The 27,710-nt window shown below is 44.9% G+C and overlaps 1 protein-coding gene across 1 annotated transcript; it reads left to right on the top strand.

Annotated features, from left to right (window-relative positions):
• Positions 1–293: 293 nt before the first annotated feature.
• wash1 (WAS protein family homolog 1) lies at positions 294–27,695 on the top strand. Its single transcript, XM_007898529.2, has 11 exons — positions 294–574; positions 1,019–1,178; positions 16,586–16,697; positions 16,838–16,984; positions 19,004–19,140; positions 19,629–19,764; positions 20,281–20,485; positions 21,283–21,447; positions 23,100–23,261; positions 23,493–23,561; positions 24,408–27,695. Exons 2-11 carry the CDS (start codon positions 1,039–1,041, stop codon positions 24,557–24,559), a joined length of 1,425 nt encoding a protein of 474 aa, XP_007896720.1. The 5' UTR covers positions 294–574; positions 1,019–1,038; the 3' UTR covers positions 24,560–27,695.
• The last annotated feature ends 15 nt before the right edge of the window (positions 27,696–27,710 follow it).

Below are 27,710 nucleotides of genomic sequence, written 5' to 3'. Positions count from 1 at the left end.
CTCTTCAAAGGCACCTTTGGGTCACCCTCCAACCTCTACTCACCCACAACTTAGCTCTAAATCCCTGACTGTCCAGCGCCATGGGACTTGTTTGGGTTGAGAGAGTGGTTGGGGTGGTGTGAGGGCGGGGGGGGGGGGGGGAGGGGGGAGGAGTACAAGTTGACCGTTAAAAACCGTTAGAAGCAGCTGGGATTCAAACCCCGATCGGGTGACGTCAACGCACGAGCTCACGGCGATATGATGGGCTGCGCATGCGTCCATGTGCCTATTGCCGGCGAGCTCCGGGTGTGACGCACCGGCCGCCGAGACACGGAAGCAGGGCCGGGCTCCGAGTAATTGAGAAGCAGGAACCGCGAGCAACAAGTGTCTGGGATCGGACGGATAACCATCGGGAACCTTTCGCGCTCGGCGGTAAACGTCGGGTGAGAGAAACTACAACTCCCAGTGGTCTCCGGGGCTGTACGCATGTGCACCGAGCCCGGCAGAGAGTGCGCCTGCGCCGCAGGGAGTCTGCTGACCCGGAAGAAGCAGCGGCTGTGGAGTCTGTGCTGGAGGCAGAGGTGTTAGAGCTCAGGTGAGGCTGTCAGGGCTGTGCAGTCACACTCATTTCTCCAGCCAGGGGGCAAACTCTTCTCTCACCCACCCAGAGGGCTAACTTCCCCCACCCAGGGGTTCAGCATGAACCCTTATCCCTACTTAGCACATATGGAGAAATTCCTGGGGCTGTCATGCTTTTCATCATCATTTTGTTATGTTCTCTCCATCTGAGGCATCAGCTGCTTTACGTTAGTCCTTTACTCAATCAGAGGAGCACCGTGTAGCAAATTACAGTGAGCTGGAGGTGTCTGTTAGTTAACTGGGGTTCTTGAATACCAGGCAGAGATTTGCAGCCTGGAATCTAATCAAAGGTTTTGGATGACTTTCTGAAGCAAGAAATTAGTTTTAAACCACGGTCTGTTGCGTACTGTCTTGTGTTAGTTCGTGTAATAATCCTGATTTACTTGATTTTTTTATATAGTTTTCCTGGGCAGAATTGAAATGATGCAGAAGTATTTTACAGAAGGACAGGTGTACACGGTGCCAATAATCCAGCCGGACCTGCGCCGGGAAGAGTCCATTCACCAGATCACTGATGCTCTTCAGTATCTCCAAAAAATCTCCAATGATGTCTTCACGAGGTATGGGTAATAAGTATTATGGGCAGGAATAGACTGGGGCCTATCCTGAGTGAGCTAGCTCGCTCAGGATACGTTTTTAAGTGCTGAACAGGCTAGTAGGAAAAATTGAATCCACAGGTTGTTCCATGTGTTCATCCCTGAGGGGCTTGTTGCTGTTTGGGAGAGTGAGTAAATGAACTGCACTCAGGATGAAGTAGAGGTAGCCTTTGAACTTTGTTGTGCTGTACACTTTATTGAGGTGGACTAAACCGATTATGATTTAATTCTGGGTGACTTGTTTAGTCTAATTTTTGATGTGCATTAATTTAGGTGCAAGTGCATTTTATTCTGGGATTCTGCCCTCTTCTTGTCCTTTACACGTTAGGATAATTGAAGTCAGAGTTCAGATTGTATTGGCTAGTTCAGGGCTATGGGTAAAAGTCCAAAGCTCATACCTTGTTGGCATCATTGCAATATCTATTAATGAGAACTATTTCTGGAATAATACTATAAAGTGATATGCAGTGAGAAAACTCGTTGCAATGAATGTTCACATTGTGCCCTGACCTCTGGAAGCTGTGGACGAATCCAGTCCATTTTGATTTGATGAAAGTCTCCTTTGTCTTAAATGATTTTATGAAAAGAATTACCCGCTTGACCAACCTGATTGAATTATTTTGTAGATGTAACCGATAAAGCAGATAAGGGAAATGCAGTGGATATGACGTATCTGGATTTTCAGAAGGCCTTTGATAAAGTGCCACATGAGAAGTCCATGATTAAAATAGGGGCTTGAGGAATCATGGGAGAGGTAGCATTAAAATGCATTAAAGATTGTTTTGGAAATTGAAAGCAAAGGGTAAGAATTATGGGCATCTTCTCAGGCTGGCAAGAGGAAGGAAGTGGTGTGCCACAGGGAACCATGATGCTGTTCATCATATATGGAAATTATTTGGATTCGGGTATACGAGGCGTGGTGTTAAAATTTGCAGGTGACACCAAACTGTGAATGGGATTGCAGAAGAATACAGGAAGACATAAACAGGGTAGCAGAATGGACAGGTAGGTGGCAAATGAAGTTTAATATTGGAAAATGTGAAGAAATTCACTTCAGCAGGAAAAATAAAGAAGCTGTCTATAAGTCTTGAAGGTAGGAACCTGAGAGGAGTGGAGGGGCAGAGAGATCTGGGATTAAGATTCAAAAATCTCTAAAAGTAGTTACACAGGTAGATAAGGCTATAAAAAAGGCAGTGGGGTCTTGGGCTTAAAATCCAGAGGGATAGAATGTAAAAGTGAGGAGGTGATGTTGAATTTATACAGTACCTTGGATACAATACTCCACATTTGGAGTATTGTGTCCAATTCAGTTCTCCACACAAAAACAAGGGTACAGTAGTGATGGAACGAGTACAGCAAAGGTTTACAAGAATGATTGCCCGGCTGGCAGGTTACTGCTATCAGGATAGACTGGATAGGTTAGGCCTTTTTTCTTTTAAGAGACATTTCCAGTGTTTAAAATTATAAAAGGATTCGATAAGATGAACATAAAGAGTCTGTTTCCACTGGTTGGGGAGTCCGTAACCAGACCACACAAATATAAGATAGTGACTTGGGGATCTAAAAGAGAATTTAGGAGGAACTACTTCACATAAGGATGGTGAGATTTTGGAACTTGCTGCCTCAAGTGGTGGTTGAATCAGATAGTGTAGATGCATTCATGAGGAAGTTAGATCTTCAATTGAGAGTGAGCGGAATAGAAGGGTATGCGAGGGAGTAAGGATTGGGTGAAGACTCACATGGAATAAAAACACCAGCATGGACAGATTTGGTGGAGTGGCCTGTTTCCATATTGTATGTTTATTGTAAACTTTTTAATCCTGTACACAAATCAATATAAAAAAAGTAGCTTTTACATGGATGCTTATACAACAACAACAACAAGATTCCATTTATAAAGCGCCTTTCACGTCAGGAGGACGTCCCAAGGCGCTGCACAGTTGGGTCATGACCCGAGCAGGGGGGAAATGGTCAGGGTGAGGGGAGGGAAGGGAGGAGCGAGGAGGGGGAAGAGAGTCGAGAGGGGAGCTGAAGGCACGGTCAAAGAGAAAGGTCTTGAGACCGGCCTTGAAGGAGGAAAGGGAGGAGGCGGCGAAGGCACTGGGGGATGGAGTTCCAGAGCCTCGGGGCTGAGAGGCTGAAGGCCCGACCACCGATGGTAGGGCGGTTGGGGCGGGGGACGTGGAGCAGACCGGAGCCAGAGGAACGGAGGGTACGGGCAGGTAGGTAGGGGGATAGTAGGTTGGAGAGATAGGAGGGAGCAAGGCCGTGAATGGCCTTGTAGGTGAGGATGAGGATCTTGAAATCAATCCTCTGGGGGATGGGGAGCCAGTGGAGGCGAGCGAGGGTGGGAGTGATGTGGTCGCGAAGCCTGGTGCGGGACAGTACACGAGCTGCAGAGTTCTGAATGACCTGCAGCTTGTGGAGGGAGGTGGCGGGAAGGCCGGCGAGGAGAGAGTTCCCATAGTCCAGCCTTGAGGTGACAAAGGCGTGAACCAGGGTTTCAGCAGCGTGAGGGGTGAGGTAGTGCCGTAGTCTGGCGATGTTCCGGAGGTGATGGAAGGCGGTGCCAGTTGTGGTGCGGATGTGAGGGAGAAAGGACAGCTCAGGGTCGAACAAAACGCCGAGGTTCCTGACTGGCTTTGAGAGGTGGAGAGTGCAGCCTTGGATGCTGATGGTGTCAGCGCCTGAGGTGCGGAGGCGCTGACGTGAGCCAATCAGGAGGGCCTCGGTTTTTCGCACGTTGAGCTGAAGAAAGTTGTCTCTCGTCCAGGACTCGATGTCGGACAGGCAGGCTGTCAGGACATCGGTGGTCGTGGAGTTGAGAGTAGAGGAGGAAAGGTAGAGTTGGGTGTCATCCGCATACATGTGGAAGTTAAGTCCATGTCTGCGGATGATGTCACCGAGGGGGAGCATATAGAGGGTGAAGAGGAGGGGACCAAGGACAGAGCCCTGAGGGACACCACATGAGACAGTGCGGGGGGTGGAGGAGAAGCCATTCGTCGAGACAAAGTGAAGACGGTGGGAAAGGTACGACCTAAACCATTCAAGGACAGTGCCTTGTACATACATACAGAATAACTACTTAGTTGAGGTAACAGAGTTAATTGCATCCATACAACAGGCCCATCCTTTGAGGAAGGGAGAGAGAAGAGAATAAACACAGATAAACTTCACATTTGCCCAGAAAATATTAATTCTTGAATGAGGAATCTGAAGCTGCAGTAGTCTTTCTCATTTTATTTATTTATATACTATCAGGGTGGTCCAACCTTTTGGCTGCTGAGGGCCAAATTCCCTATTTGAGAAAGGTCAGTGAGCCATATATTGTGTTTCCCTTCCAGAAACATAACTACAATTACACAGCACCTTATTAATGTTGGAAGAACATCTCCAAGTGCTCACCACTGTTGGCTAGGCACCTGAGCTGCGGGTAGGAGCCGAGAGGGGAGGGGAAAAATGACCGAAAGCGTGGTCAAAGAGTAAGGTCTTGATGAGTCTTGAAAGAGAGGAGGGAGTCGGAGGGACTCCGGGAATGGAGCTCCAGAGAACTGGGACAAATTGGTGATGGTGGGGCAGATGGGATGGGGGGACATGAAGCAAGCCGGTGTTTGCTGGGCAAATTGAATGACCAGGTCAGGAGGTGTGCAGAGATAAGATGGAGAGGTTGGGGATGAAGGACATAGAGAAGTTTCTAACTGGGGAAAGAGAGGAAACTGCACAATATGTCACTCGGTGACTTGTCCTTGTTTCCTCCACGGCGGCTGAGGGAGGCTCTGATCGTCTGTCCTGATTATGAACCGAAACATCGCTCTCACTTCACCCCTCTCTAATCTGCTCCGTCTCACTCTTTGTTTCTCTCTCTCTCCCCCTTTCCCTGATGCTCTCTCTCAATCACTTTCTCCCCTATCTCTCACACTCTCTCTCCCTCTCTCACACACACTCTCTATCCCTTCTCACACTCTCTCTCCCCCTCTCTCAATCACTTCCTACCCTCTCCCTTTCTCAATTACTCTCTCACCCCCCCCATTCCCTCACACTAAATCTCTCAATCATTCTCCTCCACTTTTCCTCTCACACTATCTCTGTCTGCTCCTCTCTCTATATCACTCTCCTCTCTCTTTCTCACACACTCTTCACCTCACCCACCTCTGTCTCTCACACACTCTTCCTTTCGCACACCCTCTCCCTCTCCCACACACACACACACTTTCTCTCACTCTCTCTTTCTCTCAATCTGCAGCGGTTGGAGACAACGGTTGCTAAGGACACGGTTGGTAAGACACGCGTTTGCTTTCCTGACAGACTGCAGTAACAGCACACTGCAGCAGTGGCAAGAGCCGGCGGTTGGGAGGATGCAGTAGAAATAAGACTGTGTAGTGCGTCCTTCCAAGCTGCGTCCCCCCAACCGCCAGCTCCTGCCACTGCCATAAGAACACCGTTCGCTGGGGAGGGAGCCAATGGGCGGTCAGATGTTGGAAATGGTCTCCAGCCAGATAAAATCCTCCACTGGGCCGCCTGTTGGACCACGCTGTACTATATCATCAGCAGTGAAACCCAGCATCAATAATTCCCAAACCCTCTCTTGATCAGGAATTCCATACAAATGAGAGTCAGCAAATGGGAAATAGTTTTGGACCTCGGGACTTTTATTCAGAGAGGATTGGGATTTGATTTGGGTTGTCAGAATTCTATACATTGTCCAGGCAGGACCCCTGATGGTGATAAATAGCATCAGGAATAAACGCCAGCGAGCTTCCAGCAAACTGTCCAGAAATATCTTTCTGAATCTTAAAATGATTGAGCTGAAGCTCACAGTTAGATGATTCTCCCTGACCTGACAGTTCCTTGACCTGATTGCTTCGAGCTGTAATGTTTCAATGAGTGTGCAAGTGTACCAATCTTTGATACAGGCTTCATTTCACTTCAGAATTGAATTCTCATTTACATTCTTGCTTTGGAAATCTATAGTATATCTTCTACTTTGTGATGAAGGTGGAGGGTGGGGGAGACGAGAAATAAACTTATTCCATTTTCTTCTTCTTTTTGGGGCTGGTTTAATTGTTTCCTATATGATTTTGTATCGTCAACAGGTTGTATACTTATCTTCATATAAAGATGCTGTACCAATCACTTATGAGTTGTTGTGTGTCATGTTTTGGTGTACCCAAATGTGTGCACCAGCTGTTGACTGCTTAACTTGTCCTTCCTTAGCTGGTATATCCAAGGAAATGCTGGTACATTCGCACATATTTGCTGGTGTATCAGAATGCGCCCAGGTTTGGTATATCAAACCCACATATTCAATATACCCGGAATATTGGTATATCAAAACCCACATACCAGCTGACTATTAACCTACAGGCTGTACTAGGTTAGCATACCCACATTTCCACTGCTCACTGTTACCTTTGCACTGTCGACTGAGTGCATCCAGATTTCTGTACCCAATCAATTATACTAATCTACCATTTGACCTGCATTAGAACAACTGGATGTATTATCAGAGACAGTCTGCAGTCTGATCTGGGTTGACGAACCTGGGTATGTAACCTTGGCTTCTGAACTTACTTTTTTCTAAACCTTTTTAACTGGCGTTAATCTATTGACCTTTCATCCACGAGACTCCTTCATTGCACCCTATACTAATTAAATAAAAATATCTTACCAGCTGTAAGGCTCTTGAATATTTAAGTTTGTGGCTTTTAATCATAAATAAATGACTAAATAAGCATAAATTATTGTTCATTTAATTTCTCTTCTTAGCCTCTTCTCTGAAAAAACTGATTGGTTCCAGGTTTCATTATTGCCAGTGAGGCATGGCTTGAGCAGGTGGCACACTGACATTCACATGAACTGCTAGTTTGTAATTATGTAAAGGTTAGACTATAAATGAGCTGTTTGGATCCTACAATTAACGTGATTGATGCTTTCTAGACTTATTCTGAAATGTAACCCTCGCACTCAAAAAGATTTGACTGCTCAGTACTCTTTTCCCCCCGTCAAAGAATTCTATTGTAAAATAGTTTGTTTTGGATATAATTTCAAGACGATGAGAAATAAGGTTATTGAGGGGAATGAAGATCAGTTGGGGAAATGCGATTAAATGGTTAATAATAATAATCCTTGCATTTGATATAGCGCTTTTCATGTCTTCTAGACGTCCCAAAGCGCTTCGTTGTTAGTTGTTAGTCAATTGGCTGTTGTTAGTCGATTGCCATTCACTCAATCTGCAACTGTTTGTAGGACATTGCTATGTTCAATTGGCTACCACATTTCGCCTACAAATACACAGCCATTCCACTTAACAACATATTCCGTGAAGCGAGTTGAGACGTCTCAACGACATGTTTAGGTGATATATCAAATCCAAGGATTATTATTATTGAAGCATTTTCCACCATATATTGAACTGTTGCAACAGGATTAAAGCACCTCCTATGCCTAATTATAATGCAGCCAACGCTTTCATGTTAGCGTTTGGGGGCAGGCCTGTGTGTTTGGGGGCGGGTGCATATGTGTTTTTCCTATTCTCATTTTCATTATTTCCCCTGGAAAAGCGATCTGCCAATCAACTTAACAACTGGGTTTCTACTTACTGCTAGGTAAACAGGCGTTGGAATAAGGAAACTTGCCCACTCGGAAATTAAACCCGAGTCCTTTCGCTTGTGAGAAAAGTGCTCCAAACAATAAGCTACATGACTCCACATGGTATACTGTACAATGGTACACTTGGTGGTATACTGTACTATGACACTGGATTTGTGTTCCCAATAATTATTTTCCTCTTTCCCGATTGACCGTCACAATTTAATGGTTTGCATAGTATTTTCTTTCCTTACCCCCTTCCTCTGTAATAAAGACTAACTTAAAACGAACTACACAAAGCTATTTTGCTTTCGAGTGGGTGAGTCCTTGGAATCTTTGCTTCTAACGCTGAGCAGGATATGAGAATTTCTCATTAGTTGCACATTATTTGAGCTTTATCAACTTGCTATCGTTCTGCAGAGACGAGGAGATTGCTGTGTGGGAGTGGATTTCTAAATCTCTTTGCTCCTGGCTGCCTGTCATGGTAGCAAGGGGATTTAAAAAGCTTTTCCACTAAATTATACCAAAGTCCTTGGAAAATACAGATAGCTCTTGACATCCAAATTATTTCAGTTTCTGTGTGGGAGAAGCCTCTGGAGGTGCAGCTTTGCTGACTTGTGTATTAAATTACAACAAACTGCATCCACCTAATTAACTATTTACTGACTAGCTGTGCTGATATGAATTTACATATGGTGACAATGCAATCCTGTTCTGGGCAAGCCAGCAACTCTTAAGAGTTGCTTTGAATGAGACCAATGTACAATCTATGTGACTCTCATTATCTGTTAACTTGAATGCTTCTCTCTCTAATAAAATGACTCTCAGTATTAAGGAAATGAAGACCATTGGGTCTTTGTAAATGAAGTGGTGATGGTTACCATTTTATAGAAGTCCCTGGATGTAAATCTGGTTACGAATAAGGTTTACAAGTATAGAGAGAACCAGTTAGACCATCACATGATGTCTCTTGAACTATGGAGACCAAAGAAATGTCACACTAAGGATGGTAACTGGCTTGGGATGTATCAGATGGATAGACTTTGCTTGATTTTAGCACTGGGGCAGGATGCAAGCTTGTAGTACCTTTCCTCATGGAATACAATGGTTGAGGTGACCTTCACAGCAGAGTGAGGATTACATGGTCTGGGGAAAGAATAAGGGAAAGAATAAATAGCAATTTGTTCACTCTTATGTTATTGCTTGCTCTTAAAAATAATTGATACAGGCAAGACATGGGGGGAGAGGGCAAGGGTGAGTTATATCCTGGTTATGACTGATTTTTTTGGGGGGGAGGGGGTTACTGTACCTCGCAGAAATTAAAATGTCTTATTTCTTGTTCTTGAATATAATTACTGAGAAATTAGTGACCCTGTCCAGCCTGAACGAAAACTGGGACATTTTATCCGGAGTATGGAGTGCTGCATGAAGGTGCTATATAAATGCAAGTTGTTGTTGAGTCAAAGGAAAATGCTGCCAGCTTGGGAAAAGCACTCGTGATTCCAAAAGTCACTACACGTGACCATAATTATGGTAAAATGCTTTGAGAAGTCTTCAACTTGATGATTTATAAGATCACAGTTCTTTCTTTCATATTATCTTTGTGGTTACAGGTGGGCTTTGTTTTGAATTTAGCGTGGTGTGGATATTGTTTTTGAAAAAGCAAAATTTGAGTTTAATTCATGGAAGAACGCCATCAAGTCGATTGCATCTGGTCTACAGGTTTACGCAGTCTTGGGTTGTGATGAGTGCAGGATTGTAATATCCGTGCAGATGCATACAGTGAAGCATTTATATTGTTCCATACATTTTAAGGTGAGGGATTATTGTGGAAAATGTTACTACTTTGAACACAAGCTCAGAGTGGAGCACTTAAGCTGTCTCTCAAGCCATGTTTTTTACGTAACTCTGACAAATCAGTTGGGGGTTGAAAATAAGACTGCAGCAAAAAAACATTTCCACAATGCAGGGTTACTGCTGAGAGCAGGGGTTTTTTATATCAAAATGAAAGACGGTGTCCTTAAATATTTAAAACTTTTCAAAACTTTGTATCTTACATTCTCACTAACTGTATCCCCCTAAGAGACGCATATGTCTTGGTCTAGAGATTATTCTCCATCTCACCAGATCAAATCTAAGTCTGAAGCTCTTTATTTCACTCCTCAAACCCATAATCAAGTTTGAATCGCTTTCTCTGTTCTGGCTTACTAATAATAATCTTTGCATTTGATATAGGGCTTCATCATGTCGTTGAGATGTCTCAAAAAGCTTCACAGAATATACTGTAAATTGACGTATATTTTATGGGCGAAATCCAGCAGGCAATTGCGCACAGCAGTCTCCCATAAACAGTCCTGGATTGAGTGACCAAATTATTGTTTATTTTTTTGAAGGGACAGTAACCGCCGAAAAACTATCCGCCAACAGGATTCCTACTTACTTTTACTAAATGGAGGTGTGTAAGGAAACTTGCCTAAGGTTTCGTCCTGCCTGTGAATCAAACCTGGGTCCTCTAGTTTGATAGGCGAGTGCCCTAACCAATACACTACAGGACGGGATTTGGGTTTATCATCTGATGGTTGTGCTTGGGAACAATGGAAATTATTTCTACTTTAGAAGCACAGGGCCTGTGTTGAGCATTCACAGTTTAAGTGCAGAGGAACCTGCCCCAGCAATGCTTCCTGCACAAATCTGTGATGTGGTATAATTCTCACACAAAGAGGTGTCCTCTTTGACACTGACCGTTCATTGTTACTTCGTGCAAGTTATATACGTAGACTTTCAGTGGCTGAGCCTCCAGTTCTTAGGTTTCTACTCTCTGGAACTCTCACCCTTTACCACTCCTTCCCACCCCCTCTTTGACTGTCTGAATCCTCCATCTTCAAACGCACTTTTGACCACCTCCCTTCTCTCTCTTGCTCGACTCGACGTGCAACCTCATCCCTGTAAAGCGCTCCAAAACGTCGCTCTACATGAAGGGTGCTATATAAATGCAAGGTGTGTGTATTATATAATATATACTATAATACACACATACTTTAGCTTAACATTGATGGGATTTTTGCCACCCTTCAGTTTTGCAGTTTAATCTAGTCAGTTTGTCTTTGTGATCACTGAGACAAGGCAGAAGAACAGTTGTGAGGTGACAGACTGGTAAAGCTCTGGTGAAGGTGGGGAGGTGGAGAGACAGATGGACATGCAGCTTGTCACATGCGCAGATTGTAAATGTTTGTAGTTCATGATCAGGAGATCAGATGGCACCAAAGTCCTACAACGTCAGATCAATCTGACACCATCTCTGTTCTTTAATCAATAGCATTTTTACACTTCACAGTGGATAGCACTGGTCTGAGAGCAGTGAGTGATTTTGTCTCTTCTACCACACCCTTCTCAAACCTGAAGCCAATTGCAGTATCCTTGCTGCCCATTTGACTGAGCTCAGCTGCAGACCAGAGATTGAACCTGGGAACTTCATGGTCTTAGGGCAGAGCTTCATGCTGGACGATTGCTTTGCTATCCTTGAGAGCTTTTGACACATTTTCTAAACCATTTGTCACATTAGCGGATTGTAAATGTTTGGAGTTCATGATCAGGAGATCAGTTGGCACCAGATGACCACGATGTTAGATGCATTTAACACCATCTTTGTTCTTTAGTCAACAGCATTTTAAAATTTCTAAACCGTTCTAGAGATGTTCTTCAATAATAGTAATCCTTGCATTTCCTTGCAGAGTTATTGTAATCTTTGGGATATCGATGTGATGGCCTACTGAGTTTCTGAATTTGGATTGCTGTCCTTGTAACTCACTGGGAGTTCATGTGTTTTAATACCACCCAACATTATTGATGCAGGAAAATCCCTTTGATGTTCATACTAAGTATGAAGGTGTAATGCCCCTATATGCAAGTATTACTCTTGTAAATGCATTTTGTCCTCAAAATACACTGTCAATCCAGTTCCTAATATATTCTGTGTAGCGCTTTGAGGTTTCTAATGTCGTGATCAGGCGCAATATCAAATGGAACTATTATTATTATTATGTACAAAAACACTGAAGGTCTCTGAATCTTATGTATACACTGTTCTCTTTGCCAATAGTTATGGGCTGATTGACTGCTCCTCCTGGACAATGCCTTTACCCATTAACCCATTAGGGAAGATGCTAGAGTTTTCATTTCTGTCTATGGAATACAGGAATCGTGTCTTGGTAAATACCCTGGGGATTGTCTTGACTGATTGCCTCTACACATGGCATGGCTCTTGTCCTCAGCATATTGTTATAATAGCAACGCTTTGATTAGATGTTGCCATACACTATGCCAATGAACAAACTTGAGTTGAACTTCTCATCACCTGCAATCGCTTGGGTCCTTTTAGTAGCACTTGTACCTTCATGCCTTCAATCCAGTATTAGTTGGAATCTGCCAGAGACAGTTGTGTTTGTTCAAGGTTCTGTTCACTAAGGATATAAATGGGCCCTTGGTTAATCATTCATTCAGCAACTCCAGCACTGGAGAAAACTTAATGCAGAACTCATTAAACTTCCAAAGTGCAGCTGTCAGCAGATAAGAACAGAAGAAATTTAGGACCGGGAAAAGCCATTGGACCACCAAACTAAGTCCTTTGTTTAATTCTGGCCCCACCTTGTCATCAATCTCATTTCTGTCTCTCCAGAAACCGGTCCAGTTACTTAAGTGGCCTTTCCCTGGTATCTTACACCACCAGATTGGCTGAGTGTTTATGTGAGGAATGATCAGGAGGAAATATTTCTACTGAGATCAGAAATTCTGAATACAACAGAAGTGAATAATAACAATAAATTACACTTGTAATGCGCCCTTCTCATTGGAAAGACATCCCAGGGAGCTGGACAGTTAGGGTTTTTTGGACCTGAGTTGGGGTCAGGAGGGGTGGAAGGCAATGGGGGTGGGAGGGTATCTAAAGGCACGGTCGAAGAGGAAGGTTTTTAGACGGGACGTGAAGGAGGGTAGGCGGAGAGATTGCGGGATAGAGTTTGAGAGTGTGGCGGCAGAGATGCTGAAATCCATACCGCCAACAGTGGTGTGGGGGACCTGAAGCAGTATGGTATCCGCTGAGCGAAGGGAGTGGACAGGCTGATTATGGAGTCCTGTAGCTTAGTGGTTAGAGCACTCGCCTTGCAAATGAGACACCTGGGTTCAATTCCAGGTACGATGAAACCTTGGGCAAGTTTCCTTACTCCTTTTACTCCTACTAATTTACACGCCTAATAATAATCCCTCCAAAAACAATAATAAAATTGGTCATTTTCAATCCATGACTGTTTGTGGGACATTGCTGTGCGCAATTGGCTGCTGCGTTTCGCCCACAAATATACGGTCAATTCACTTTACAGCATATTCTGTGAAGCGCTTTGAGACATCTAGAAGACGTGAAAAGCCCTATATCAAATGCAAGGATTATTATTATTATGGGGTTAGGGGGTCGGAGGGATAGGGGGCAGCAAGACAGTGGAGGGCTTTGAAGGTGAGAACGAAGTTTTGTACTCGATTGTCTGAAGGATGGGGAGCCAGTGAAGCCGGGCAAGAATGGGGGTGATTGGTTAACAGAGCCTAGTGCAGGAGAGCACACGAGCTACAGAGTTCTGAATAATCTGCAATACAGCTTGTGGAAGGAAGAGTTGGAAAGTCCAGCGAGCAGGCAGTTGACATAGTCAAACCGGGACGTGATGAAAGCGTGGATCAGGATCTCAGAGCCCTATGGTGAGAGGCAGAGGCGGGCAATGTTGTGGAGGTGGGGAAAGGCAGGACAGGTCACAACACGAATGTGGGTTTTGAAGGATAGCTGAAGGTCGAAAAAGACACCGAATATAACAGAATAACATGTTGGGATGCTGCACGTGGATCAGATATCAATCAACAAGAACGGCAATTTCCACATGATAGCATTTTTCTCCTGGGAGAGGTCTTAAAGTACTTCACAAAGTAGACCAGAGACAGGCGAGAGAGGGGGAGGTTTGCTGAAGATAATAATGATAATCCTTGCATTTGTTACAGTGCCTTATCACGTCATTGAGACATCTCAAAGCACTTCACAGAATATGCTATAAAGTGAATTGACTACATTTTGTAGGTGAAATGCGGCAGCCAATTGTGCACAGTATTATCCCACAAACAGTCGTAGATTGAGTGACTAAATTATTTTTTTTAAGGGATTATTACCCTCTGAAAACAATCCGCCAATCGACTAACAAGCGGGTTCCTACTTACTGCTAGGCAAACAGAGGCGTGTTGAGTAAGGAAATTTGTCTACTGCTTCTCCCTACCGGGAATCGAATCCGGGTCTTTTCGCTTGCGAGGTAAGCGAGCTGACTAATACAGAACAGGATTCCTAAGAATCAGTCAGAGAGACGTTTTTGAATGGGATAGAAAAGCCGCAAGGTGGAGAGATTTGAGAAGTGTCCGTGAGGATGAGGGCAGAATGGCTGGAAGCTCACCCATGATGGTATGAACGAGTCAGAGTTGGCAGAGAGGAGGGAGTAGTTTATTTGGCCCAACGTGTATCACCAAGGCTTGGATTTCCCCCAATCCAAAACCTTCACTTCTACCTTCCTAATCTTTGCCACCCCACCCGGTCCTGGTTTGGATTCATAGTGGAGAGACTTTTATTTTGTCTGTTGATGTATTGCAGGGTTACATACTCCCTATCCTCAATCCCTTAAGTTTGTTTTGTTCCTGTAAGTTCTTCCATTCGGCTGGAGGGGGAATAGGCTCCAAAAGAAGCTTGATGTCAGGTTATGTCTCCCCACCTGGGCCAAGACTATTGTGCCCCTCTCCCTCCCCTCCCAGGGCTGAGGTTGTCATCCTTGCTCTGTTGATCTTCTGACAGGATCTGACGGGCTGCCTCTATTTCACACTGCTGATGCAGAGTGACCTGATGCACACTTCATCACTGGCTACGGACAATCGGATTAGCTCTGAGCCCAATGTTATTAGATAAGAGGCTTTAATTTCTGGTTTGCGCTATTTCGTATAAGGTCGAAGTTTGATGACTAAAGTGGCCCTGTACTTTAGCCTGGTGTGCTGCTCATTTTGTGTTGTTTCCTGCCGTTGAGCTGTGTGCAGACCCTTCAGCTGTCTGTAGAGTGCTGCTTATTATTCCGCTTGATATATTTTACTTTTTAAATAATTTAGTTGTATCTTAAAAACAAAATCATGTTAACATCAGCAAAACAAAAAAGCAGGTCAGTAAAGTTCTTGAAAACCGCAACATGTTCAGGATGAAAGCCCAAGAAAATGGAATTCGTCCTCAGTGACTAAGCACAGGAGCCGAAACAAAGCCAGATCCCCATATCAATGCCGAATGAATAAATAACTGGTCGTTTCATTTGACATCTCGCCTTTCCCATCGGGAGGATGTCTCGGAGAGCTTCACAGCATTTACTGTAAAGTGTAGTGATTGTATTTTGTGGATGAATGGGTCAGCTAATTTGCACACAGCAAACAGTGAATGACCAACTGTATTTGAATGATTGTTGGCCATGACAACAACAAAAACTCCCTTCTCTTTACAAATCGTGCAATGTGTACCCGAACAAGCAGATGGAACCATAGTTTAATGTCTCATCTGAAGGATGATGCCTCCAACAGTGCAGCACACCCCCAGGACAGCATTGAAGTGACAGCTTAGACAAAGCGAGCTCAGAGTCGGGCTTGAACCAACAGCATTTTGACACGGGACGAGACCCCACAAAGTTCTGACTCTGTGCTACCAACTGAGGCAGGCTAAATGAGGCTCATCTTTAAAATAAATCTGGTGAGATTTAGAAGCTTGGGGTTTCCATCTGTTTCCTCAAGACTTTGACCGCTTTACACCTTCTATTGGGATGTTTCACCACTGGTGCTGATAATCTTGTCTGTGTGGCTATTATTCCAATAAGAATCCAGAGAGCTTTTTGACGATGGGGGCATTTCAGCTGGTCTTGTCCTGACCCAAAGCCCTGGCATGTTTTGAGTGTGGGGTGGTCCCTGGTTGGTGATCAGGAGCGCATTGAAAAAGACGTGCATGGTCACAGGGTGACTGTCGGTGAATACTGCTGGGAAGAGGCAAAAACAGCAAATTGCATTTATACAGTGTCTTTCACCTTAGGTTAGAGCGCTTAACAGTGGTGGAGCCTGACACCCAGCCAGGGGATTTAGGGGAGCTGACTGTAAGCATAGTTGAAAAGGAAAACAACAGCAGCAATTTACACTTGCATAGCGCTGTTTACATTGGAAAGATGTCCCAGGGCTTTTTGGACCCGAGCTGGGATTTGGGGTCAGGAGGGATGGAGGGCAGGGGGTGGGAGGGTGGCTGAAGGTACGGTCGAAGAGGAAGGTCTGTAGACAGAACTTGAACAAGGCAAGAGAGGAAGGTCGTCAGGCAAATCACCTAACCTGTTCCATCATTAGACTGTAGACAACTGGAAATAAAAAGACAAAAAAACAGACTGGACTTGAATTGTTTGTCACATGTGTTAATATATTGTGAAGTACTTTTCTCAGTCTGTCTTGCCGATCTACTTAGGGTCCATCTCAGTACATTTAACTTTGGGATATTTTGGTATGGGTTTTTTTTTGCCGAAAAGAATAAAGGGCACAACCTAATACCCAATATTCTGGTTGGTTATACGAGCAACATCCAGACTTTTCCGGGCTATATTTGCTGGATGTGTAACACAGGAACAGCGATTTGTTTGAGGGGCTGGCGGTCAGATTGTGCTCCACATCCCCTCCCTCCTTAACAGCAGCTTGTCTTGTTCTAGGGTTTCCCAAAACGTGGAGAGGAATCAGACTCGCCTGCAGTCCATCAGTGACCGCATCAATCTGGCACAGGCCAAGATCGAGAGGATCAAAGGCAGCAAGAAAGCCACGAAAGTAAGGGCCAGATGTACGACTTTACGGGGTTCTGGCTGTGCCAGTGTGCTGTGAATCTGCACCGCAGCTGATCAGCTGCCATGTTTGCCTGTATAACACCAATCACGTGCCTGACCTTTCCTCCATTGTGTTTTCTGCAGGTCTTTTCCAGTGCTAAGTACCCTGCACCTGACCGGCTACAGGATTACACTTCCATATTCTCGGGCGCGGATGATCCTGCTTCTCAGAAGCGCCCACGCTACAAGATCCACAGCAAGCTGAAGCCTCTGGATGATAAGGCTGTGCAGGTGTGTGGGGGTGAAAGTGAGTGCGCATTAAGGGGACAATTCCCAGATCACTGGCTCTTAGGATGTGGTATCCATTTACTAAATACACATCTTCAGTCATCTTCCACATACATAATAATACATAATCTTTGCATTTGACTTACCGCCTTATCATGTCTTTGAGACGTCTCCAAGTGCTTCACAGAATATATTGTAAAGTGAATTGTACATTTTGTGGGCGAAACAGAGCAGCCAATGCCCACAGCAGTGTCCCACAAACAATCGTGGATTGAATGACCGAATTATTTTTTTAAAAAAGGAATTATTACCCCCGGAAAAGCAATCCACTAATCGACTAACAACCGGGTTCCTACTTACTGCTAGGTAAACAGAGGCACGTGGAGTAAGGAAACTTGCCCAAAGTGTCGCCCTGCCAGGAATTGAACCCAGGTCTCTCGCTTGCGAGGCAAGTGCTCTAACCACTGAGCTACAGGACTCCACTCCACATCTTGTCCCTCTTTACCCCCTCCCTCACCCACAATCATTCACACTCTCTACATTTAAGGATGAGGTGTTCAGCAGGTCAGTTTTCCGGCTATTTCTTAATTCTTGCAGGATACCTACTCCATCTCCATTTCATTTTCGGGTACCCTCATGTCAGTGAGAGAGATGTTCTTCCATTGTCAGGAAGGAGACACTAAGATGACTTAAGTCCATTCACTGTAAATTGGTCCCACTCTATCTCCTCTCTTTCCCTCCATCCGATAGGAATCACAGTACCGCATTTTGTATCCTGCCTCATGCCACTGTCAGCTCAGCTTAGACAAAGTAGCAATGGGAGCTTAAATGAGCCACAGGCCCACTCCTACCAATTCAAAGAAGTTGCGTGATTCTTAAATTATGTACGCAGAAATTAAGCCCAGTTCCGTGCTGGCCTGCTCAAACTACTGGCTCTTAGGGCTTGCGATTACATAAATGCTTTCCACAGTTGGAGTCTCTGGAAATGCTGGTGACAGCAATCTGCACTTTAGTCTGCTCATTCAGCCTTTTCAGACAAGAAGTGAAGAACTGCCAGAATTCGTGCTTTCTCTCACTCTTTCTCCTTGTGTGGTCTCCCTTTCTCTCACACTCTCTTTCGCTCTCCCCCAGAGTTCTGTTGCACGTGCCTGCTGTTTGTCATCCTCCTCGCAGTGTCTCAGCTATCCTCCCCACGAGTGAGGTTTGAAAGTTAAAAGCTACAGGAGACGGAATTGGCACATCTCATCCATTAAAGATTGATGGGGCTGAGCTGAGAAATGCTCTTCATGTCACATTCCTCTGGCTGTGCTGCTGGGGAGAGAGGAGGGTGGATCTGGTTAAAATGCTACAAATAGCATTATAATTGGACAGCGGATTATTTATTTATAATGCACAGCAAACAAATGGAAGTGTGTACCATTCCTTATTCAGGTTCTTCATATACCTGCAAACAGCCTGTCTTTAGAGGGTGGGGGAAGATGACAGGTATTGTCATTCCTCCCAAAGTATATATATCTGTTGAGTGGCTTGTGTGTTGCAGTTTACTTGTGTCCGAGATACAGCCCAATGTCTCTGAGCAATTTATCCCAAAACATTCGTTGGAGATGATGGCTTACGCCCTGAAACTCTCCCTCAATCCCACCGCCTTGCCCCCTCACTCCCCACCTTCAAATCCCTCTAAAAACCCACTTTCATTTTTGATTGTGCTAAAGGTCATCTTCCCACTCCCTCTCCCCCTGGCTCATTGTCAGACTCCACCGCTGTGAAGCGCTACCTCTAATGAAGAACGCTATATAAACTCAAGTTGTTGTTGCTGTTTGGCATCATTTGCATTAGTCTGGAAGCTTTTTGCTGTCCACTTTATCAGTGTGGGGGTAAGTGTGGGTGAGTCTGTGGGTGGGTGGGTCTGTGGGTGGGTAGTGTGGGGGTTAGCCCATCACTTCATTTGACAAAATGGGAGGTTTTTCTGTAAAATGCTGGTGAACAGGAATAATCGAGATGTTTTCTTATGGTTTTCCTCAGGAAAAGGCAAAGCATTACCCCGTGTGTCTGAACACCAAGTCTCGAGAGGAGGATGAGACGGAGGAGGGGTTGGGAAGCCTTCCTCGGAACATTAGCTCCATCAGCTCCCTGCTGCTGTTCAACACGACTGAGAATCCGTAGGTGTCTTTAACTGCTCAAAAAGAGAACATTATTCCGAAACCATGGTTGCAGTTCAACCTGGCTCTGGTATTTGCACTCTGACCTCTGGGTCAGAAAGTTGTAGGCTCAAGCCTCGCAGTTTACCGAGCAGTAAGTAGGAACTCAGTTGTTAGTCGATTGGCGGATTCCTTTTCCAGGGGTAATAATCCCTTCCCAAGAATAATAATAATGTGGTCACTCAATCCACGACTGTTTGTGGGACACTGCTGTGTGCAATTGGCTGACGTATTTCGCCCACAAAATGTACAGTCAATTCACTTCACAGTATATTCTGTGAAGCGCTTTGAGACGACTGAAGAGGTAATAAGGCACTATATCAAATGCAAGGATTATTATACATTGCACTTGACTAATTCCGTAATTCTATGAGGCGCTTTGAGATATTTCAATGTTAGAAGGCTCTATAAAATTTACAATTTGAGTTTGTTTCTCCCCCTCCCACCAGCTACAAGAAGTACGTTCTCTTGGATCCGTTAGCAGGAGCTGTGACAAAGACACACATGGCACTGGAGACTGAGAAGGAAGAGAAGCCGTTTGATGCCCCGCTCTCAATCACCACGCGAGAGCAACTAGAAAGACGGGTAATGCTGGCAGGGGGACAGTGACTGAGACGCATACCATCTGATGATATGGGTGTCAATGCTGGTGGTGCCAGGGGAACAGTGACTGACATGCATAGAATTATACAGCACAGAAGGAGGCCATTCAGCCCAACGTGTCTGTGCTGGCTCTTTTAAAAGAGCTATCCAAATCAATTCCACCACACAGTATACATCAAGCCCTATGCATACTTTGTGGTGGTGAGGGTTGATGTTGGTGGAGGTGGGGTGGACATAGTGACATAGAGGAATACAGTATGGGTGTTTATGCTATTGGTAATGTTCCCAGTACAACAGCAACTTGCATTTATATAGTACCCTTCATGTGGGGTAGCTTCTTGGAATGCTTGACAGTGGTGGAGTCCAACCCCAAGCCAGGGGGAGAGGAGGGGAAGAGAGAGTGAAAGAGCAGCAGAGGGAGTACGGAATTGCCATCTGGTATATTCTGTATCTCCCAAAAATTCTTGAGCTCCTAAAATTTCTATTTTGTTATTTCAGACTACTGAGAATTACTTCTATGTACCAGACCTGGGTCAGGTCCCAGAGATTGACGTCCCATCCTACCTACCGGATCTGCCTGGGATTGCAGATGACCTCATGTACAGTGCTGACCTGGGACCTGGCATCGCGCCCTCCGTGCCAGGAAGCAACATGCCTGAACTGCCCACGTTCAGCACAGAACCTGTTTACACGAATGGACCAGGTGTGGGGCAGTCACAGGCAGCCTTTTGCCATGTACTGGAGCTCAGATAAACATTGTATTCACATTGCCAACAGTAGAATAATAATAATATAATGATAGAAGGGTAGGAAGGAAAGAGAACTGTAGTATATGGTTTCATCTACGCACCGACTCGGTTGGCTCTTTCTGCACATAGAGGAGCAACAACAACTCAAAGTGCTCACAGAGCTGCGGGGAACCCATATTGGGGAATGGGGGAACTGAGGAAGGTTGGATGAAAGAGCAGCAGAAAGGACAAGGCTTTCATCCATCATCTGGACTGGAATCAAACCCAGGTCCAAGAGGTAGACGAGCAGTGTGGGTCTGGGTGGGGTGGGTGGGGAGATTGGCATTGAGTGAGAGTCCTAGGGAGGGAGAAGGGTGGCACTAGGCAAGGGTCAGGAGGGGAGGTTCTGGCAAGGGTCTTGGGTTGGGGGAGCATTGGGCAAGGGTCTCAGTTGGAGGGGGCACTGGACAAGGACCTCAGATGGAGGGGGCACTAGTCATGGGGTGGGGGGACATTGGGCAAAGGTCTCGGGTGGGGGGAGGTTGGCCCAGGCAAGGGTGTTGGGTGGGGGGAACCAAGACATGGGTGTTGGGTGGGGGGGACCAAGACATGGGTGTTGGGTGGGGGGGACCAAGACATGGGTGTTGGGTGGGGGGGACCAAGACATGGGTGTTGGGTGGGGGGACCAAGACATGGGTGTTGGGTGTAGTGGGACAGGCTAGGCTCGAGGGCCTAACACTCCACAGCCTCATCACTGTTTTCTGTGTTTCAGATGATCACGACACTGGTCCTCCATTGCCGTGTGTTGGGCAACTGCCCTCTGAACCACTAACACCTGTGAACGCCCCTCCTCCTCCACCGCCACCTCCTCCGCCCCCGCCTCCAGCACCAGTCCAGTCACCTCTTCAAACCGACACCAACACCACTCAGTCTTCAGGTGGGTACGATTTGATCTGAGAACAGTTTGGCTGCTGAGGGCCTGGTGTTAGATTTGAGAAACGTCTATGAGCTGCAGAAATAATATATTATCCTGATTGGCCAGTCCCGATGCCAGTAAGCCCCCAGTAAGTGTCGCCTGGTTGATTTAGGGCCTGTATGTTGCCTGCATTTGCTCGTCAGATATTGCAGTGGGCTGGATGAAATCATGCGGATGTGGCCCATAGACTGCCAGTCGGACACCCTGGTCTATATATTGGTCTGTGCTGTATCCAGCTTCAACCCAAGAGCAATTCAAGTTTGAGTTCTCAATAAATCTACTTATTGCCTCAGTGTCCATATGTACAATCTGCCTTTTTCAACACTATTCAACCAGTCAGAGATGGCTGAATGAAGGGTATTCACACATTGGTGTCTCGGAAAGTGCATCACTGTTCAGTTCCTGATTGTGAATGGACGTAAGAGTTTCTGTATGACCCCCTCGGACCAGGGGTAGGATACGCAGTCTCTGACAAAGAAGCTCTGGGGGTGGACTGTACAGAGGCCTCCGCAGATCCAGCAGTTAAGGTTTTGATTCAGTGCCCGACCATTGATAACTAGGAATTGCAGCAGATCTGCTGAATCAGCATGAATATAAGGACATTGTAGCTCACTTTGGGATTACATGACAGGAACTATCAGAAAGAGTGCAGCAAAGGAGGTGAGGTTTGTGTATCAGCTGGTAATTTATAGACCTTCAGCTACTTTCCCTTCTGCAATTGTTTTGTAACCACCAACTGGCTCCCTCTGCTTAATGAACACTAGCCTGCTTCATATGCCTTCCCGAATCTGCTATCCTTCAGCCATTCTGTCCCCACTCTCTGGAAATCCATCCCAGAGTTTCTCCAACTAGTTTCACCCCCCCCCCCCATACACACACACAAAATTTTAAAGCTGCCTTATGCCGTACCTTTTTTCACAGTGCTTCATCCCAGCCCCCCCCCCGGCTCAGCTTACTGAGTAAAGCACTTTGGGACATTCTCCCAATGTGAAAGGTGTAATGTTATTGCATTAAGGCCTTCAATTATCAAAGCTGTCAAATCAGCTAAGAGTAATTCCGAGATGACTGCAGCCTTAATTGGCCTTCGAGTCATCTGTTGAAAGGCAGAATTCAGTTTGAAGCTTAAACTGCCCCTGACCTTTATTTTTCTTATAAACAAGCACTCAGGGCAGAAGCTGTTATAGTAAGGTCCTTGAGAATCCTTTCAATCTGACAAGCCTCTTATTTACAGAGAATTGTGCAAAGTGTGTTCACACCTAGTCCTTTTACTGAGATGGTCCACTGCAATTAGCTCCTTCCCCAGGCACAGCGACAGTGAAGCTTGCCTCAAGTGCTTCAGGTGACAGGTTTGTGCCTGCCTGACACTGCTGAGTGGCAGTCGCCCTAATGCTTAGAGAAATGTATCGGTTGGACTCCAGCAGACTGCTTCTTTTGTACAGTTATGCATTCTCCCACAAAAAGTCAGTCTACTTCAGCACTTTGAGATGTCTGCTGAGGTAAAAGGTGGTGTACCAGATGTAATGCATATTATTATTAGTTACCACCATTGTACAGTTTTTTTCCCTCTATATTTTCCCACCCTCTCATGATTAATTTATTTTTCCCTTTTGAAGGAAGTGTCCAGGGGGCACCCAAGGAGGTTGTGAAACCCTCGGATGGAAGGGCTAGTCTGCTGGAATCCATTCGTCAGGCCGGAGGCATTGGAAAGGCCAAACTGCGCAATGCAAAGCTGATTAAGATGGAGAAGAAGAAGAAGCAGAAGGAACAAGAACAAGGTATTGCCTGTGGTCAGTTTAACTTCTTTGACCAGAACTACTCAGTAACTAAAGGTAGTATATTTGGATTTGCATTATTATTGGACTCCAAGGTGACCAACACATAATTGTAAAGGAGACAAATAAGTTGATTTTAGTGATAATGAAAATGTTGTTGAGGCTGAGTGACGACTCGTCAATCGTATGAGGATGACTTGTCAAACTGGCCGATCGACTTGTCGTGTGTTCCAGGTGGCACGAGGGAAGGAGGCGGGAACCTGATGTCTGATCTTTTCAACAAGCTGGCGATGAGGAGAAAAGGTACAGAACTCAGCACTTCATTACTCTTTCAAATACATTTTCTCTGACTTGAGGTGTCCGAGGTTAACCGAAATATCATTTCCGCGCAACAGAGGAGCCCACCGATGCTGTATAATAAATAATGTAATAATGTTTCACATGTTAACTAACCAGTTAAAGTTTAAAATACTCTCACAGAATTCAGTAAAATATAATTTTCTTTGTTTGGCTGCAAAGTACAGGTCAGTCGGTCCGGAATAATTACAGGCCATACCGCCCAGCAGAGAGGTGGCGCTTTCTCTCTCCCATTGCCATTCCCATTGGCTGGGAAGGGGACCAATTAGCGACTGCCTGAGGTGATTGACAGCCTGGAGTCACTTGTGAATGGATGAGCTCCACCCAATCACAAGCCACTCAGCTGTCAATCAATTATAATATTCCCTCACATGTTCTTCCCCGTTCTTCCGCCCCCCTCATTGATTGACAACTCAACTCCAGCCGTTTGTGAATGACTGGAGTCCACTGTCAAAAAGTTGTGCTCCAATGACCACAGTGACCACAACACTGTGTCCCTAAATTCTTCAGAGTGATTGTTACGAGCCAGCTATGCTTTGTATCGTAGGTACGGTCTGAAATAGATTCAGTGGACAGGTTGGGCTTCTATGATTGCCCTTGGGTGAGGAAGGAGATTGAAAACAAAGAAGGTTGATGTTCCACACCTCTGCTGTATTATCTGGTCCTACAATCCAAGGGGACACAGTCACTAAAACATACCTAATGAAATTGTGCTCTTGTGGCTGTCCAGTTAAGTTCTGTGGGTAAGAGCTTGAATGTAGTCAGAGCTAACATCTCCCAATTTTGCTGCAGGTATATCGGGTAAAGGACCTTCACAGGGTGAAGGTGGAGGTGGCGATGCCCCTGCTCCTGGTGGTGCTTTTGCACGTATGTCTGATGCCATTCCACCCCTCCCAGCCCCACACCAACAAACCACAGAGGATGATGATGACTGGGAAGCATGAGATGTGCTGTGCCAGATGGAATGAAGCCCTCAGCATTCCGAGACTCCAACTCTCGGGGAAACTCTGCCTTTTCCGATTGCATTCCATTGCAATCTGCCAGTCAGTACCAGACAGATTTAGGACTCTTCAATTGTTATTTACTTCAACACAAAAGGAAGCGTTATGTTGCTCTTATTGCAGCTAATTTGTCTTTTAAAGTGGGAACAGAAATACTCAAATCCATGTGTATCACTTACATGGCTCTCCTCTTAAAATCTCAGTGAGCAACATGTGCAGGCACTTCACACACCAGTTACCCAAAGCTGATTAACAATTGAGCAGCCGACCAGAAGTGTCTGGTACTGGAAGTTATCATTCCATATTGTTCCCTTGATTATCAGCCTTGAGTCTGAGTAGATTGTTGGGAGAAAGGATTTTGTAATAACTCATGAACCCCTCAGTGCAGAACAGCTGGTTACCGACAGTATTACTCATAAAACACAATAAATAACTGGGTAGAATTTTTGGCAGAATTTCTTCCAGTGAATTAATGAGTTTCACTAGCATGTGCCTTCAGGTTTGAAGAGACTGACTGGAGGTAGCTGTTTATTTTTGTTTTGGAAGAGTTATTAGGAGTGTGTGAAATCCATCCATTTTTCTCCCCACAAAGCACCTGTGCTCCATTTCTCGATCTATCCAGTTCATTTGAGATAGAAAGGGGAGGTAGGATCCTTAACTACACATAAAACCAGAATGCAATAAGAAGGTAAAATAACAAAAGAAGAAAAAAAAGTGCAATTCAAAGCTAACTTCAGTGACTGGAACTAACATGGGACATTTCACCTGGGTCTAAATTTACTCTATTTTCTTACCATTTCAGAGCTTCCAGAATTTGCTAGATTCTCAAATACTTTGATGCCAGTTCCTTTGAGAACTACACAAAACTGGCTTCAAAGTTGAAACTAAATTCAAGGAATAGCCAAATTGTGGATGTTCTAATAAGAATTTAGAATTATCTCCTGCAAATGCTTGTACACTGCACCCTTGTAGCTACATCTAAAATGTAGTTTACCACAAGAGCCTAAGTGGTTCAAATCACTTCAAGCAGATCAGAAGAATTAAGTGGACATAGTATACTGGAGCAAACCAAAACCCAGTGTCTGAAAGCATTTGGATAGGAATGGAAGCTGCGCATATCCACAACAACTAATAGGAAGTTCAAACTGGTCTGTTTTTGATTTGGGGGGGGGGGGGGGAGAGAATGGAAAAAATAAATTGCAAAAATGAATTCTTGTTCTTTGTGCCATTTTAGTTTCACACCAACTTTCAGAGGAGCAGAATATACAGAGAACTATTTTGAACAACCTACATTTAAAAGTAGTACTGTTTCTAATCTTTTGATTCACTTCATATTTCTTTCCTTCACTGTTGTGTTTTAATCCAGTATGTCTGGTGAGATCAAATATAAAAGTAATGTGGGTTGGCATATTTTTCCCTTCAAGCCTTTCTGTAAATGGGTTGGTTGTTCCCTCACTTTGCAACTTAAGAGTGGAATCTTGTCAAAACGCTGCCGAGGAGGATCATATTGTATTACCAAACTCTGGCTGCAAGTTCCTCAAAAACAAACCTTTAGACTAAAACAAAAGTTCTAATGCAGAACACGAGTGACCTGATGGTGGAGGCTTTTTTGAGTGAAAACTCATGTTCCATTCCAATTGCTATTTATTGAGTTGAGCTGCACTGGAACGTGATCTGAATCTCCCTTTGATTTTGGATGGTTGGGGGGATGGAGAAATGTTTCCGAAACATGCATTTCCCCGCTGGTGAATGGTACAGAATCCAACTGGTTGCCACCTTTGAACCTGAATTCTTTCACTTGAGTTGGTGTACTTGCGAATATTTTTGAGAAGCTACAGGAAGAACGTGTGTACTTGGAAGATCCGCCATCCAATCGCAATTCTCTGCTTATTGAATCATTTGTAATTTCAACTGCACTTTAAGCAAAGAGAAAGGTGGTCTGAGATAAGTGAACCTTACAGATCAATGTCCTGCCATTAAATAAAATTGTAGAAATGTAAATTTAAATGTAAAAATAAATGAACTAATTTTAATTCTGTCTCATGGTGGCTTCAACTGAGCAGTAACACGCACTTGGTCAGAGATTGTGGTCTACTCAGCTCTAGAAAACAGCATAAGTGCAAAACTAGTGGTAAGTACAGTATCTCTTCAGTGTTGTGAACAAAGAGAAATGAGGCAGGGCATCGGTCAAATACAGAGGACCTGGAACCTAATCATAGCTATTGGGGAAATGGGAGTAATTTCTAACCAACATTTTTTTTCTCTCCATCTTAAAAGTGTTAAGTGTACAATTTGGTCCTACTGATGAATTCCCACCACAGAAAAATCTGGTGGCTGAAGATTTTAAATCAAATACACAAAAGTCAAGAGTATACAACAACTTGCATTTACATAGCGCCCTGCACACAGGGTAGCGTCCCGGAGTGCTTGACAGTGGTGGAGTCTGACCCCAATCTAGGGTGAGGGGGCGTTTCAGAATTTTGAGTTGTAGTGGCTGAAGGAAAGGCCACCGATCGTGGAGGGGACAAGGGACAAACAGGAGGCCGGGGCCAGCTGAGCGGAAGCAGTGGGTAAGGGATAAGAAGATAAGAGGTAGGGAGGTACGAGGGCATGAAGAGATTTTGAAATTGATCGAGAAATTGACGAGTGAGAGGATCTTGAAATTGATCCATTCGGTAATTGGGAGCCAGTGGAGCCTGACAAGGATTGGTGTGATGGGGATACAGAGTTTTGAGCGGGTTGGTATCCTGGCAGCAGAGTTTTGAATTTGTTGAATTTTGTGTATGGGGGAGCACAGCGAGGAGGGCATTGGAATAGTCCAGCCTCATGATGAAGGCGTGGGCAAGGGTTTCGGCTGCTTTGGTTGAGGTACGAACGGAGGCGGACAACGTGACCGAGGCAGAAAAAAGCGGTCCTGGTCAGGGAACGGATGTGGAATAGAAAGGAAAGCTGGGGATCAAACCTAATGCCTAAGTTGAGTCTGAGGGAGAGCCCGGGGAGGTTGAGAAGTTCAGACCAGCAGGCTAGTCACAGAGCAAATATTTCGCTTCTTGTGAATTAGATACTTATAATAATCCTTGCATTTGATATAGCG

The sequence above is a fragment of the Callorhinchus milii genome, unplaced genomic scaffold (genome assembly GCF_018977255.1).
Source record: "Callorhinchus milii isolate IMCB2004 unplaced genomic scaffold, IMCB_Cmil_1.0 Scaffold5, whole genome shotgun sequence".
Taxonomy (NCBI): Eukaryota; Metazoa; Chordata; class Chondrichthyes; order Chimaeriformes; family Callorhinchidae; genus Callorhinchus; species Callorhinchus milii.
This window is presented reverse-complemented; position numbering and strand designations above follow the sequence as displayed.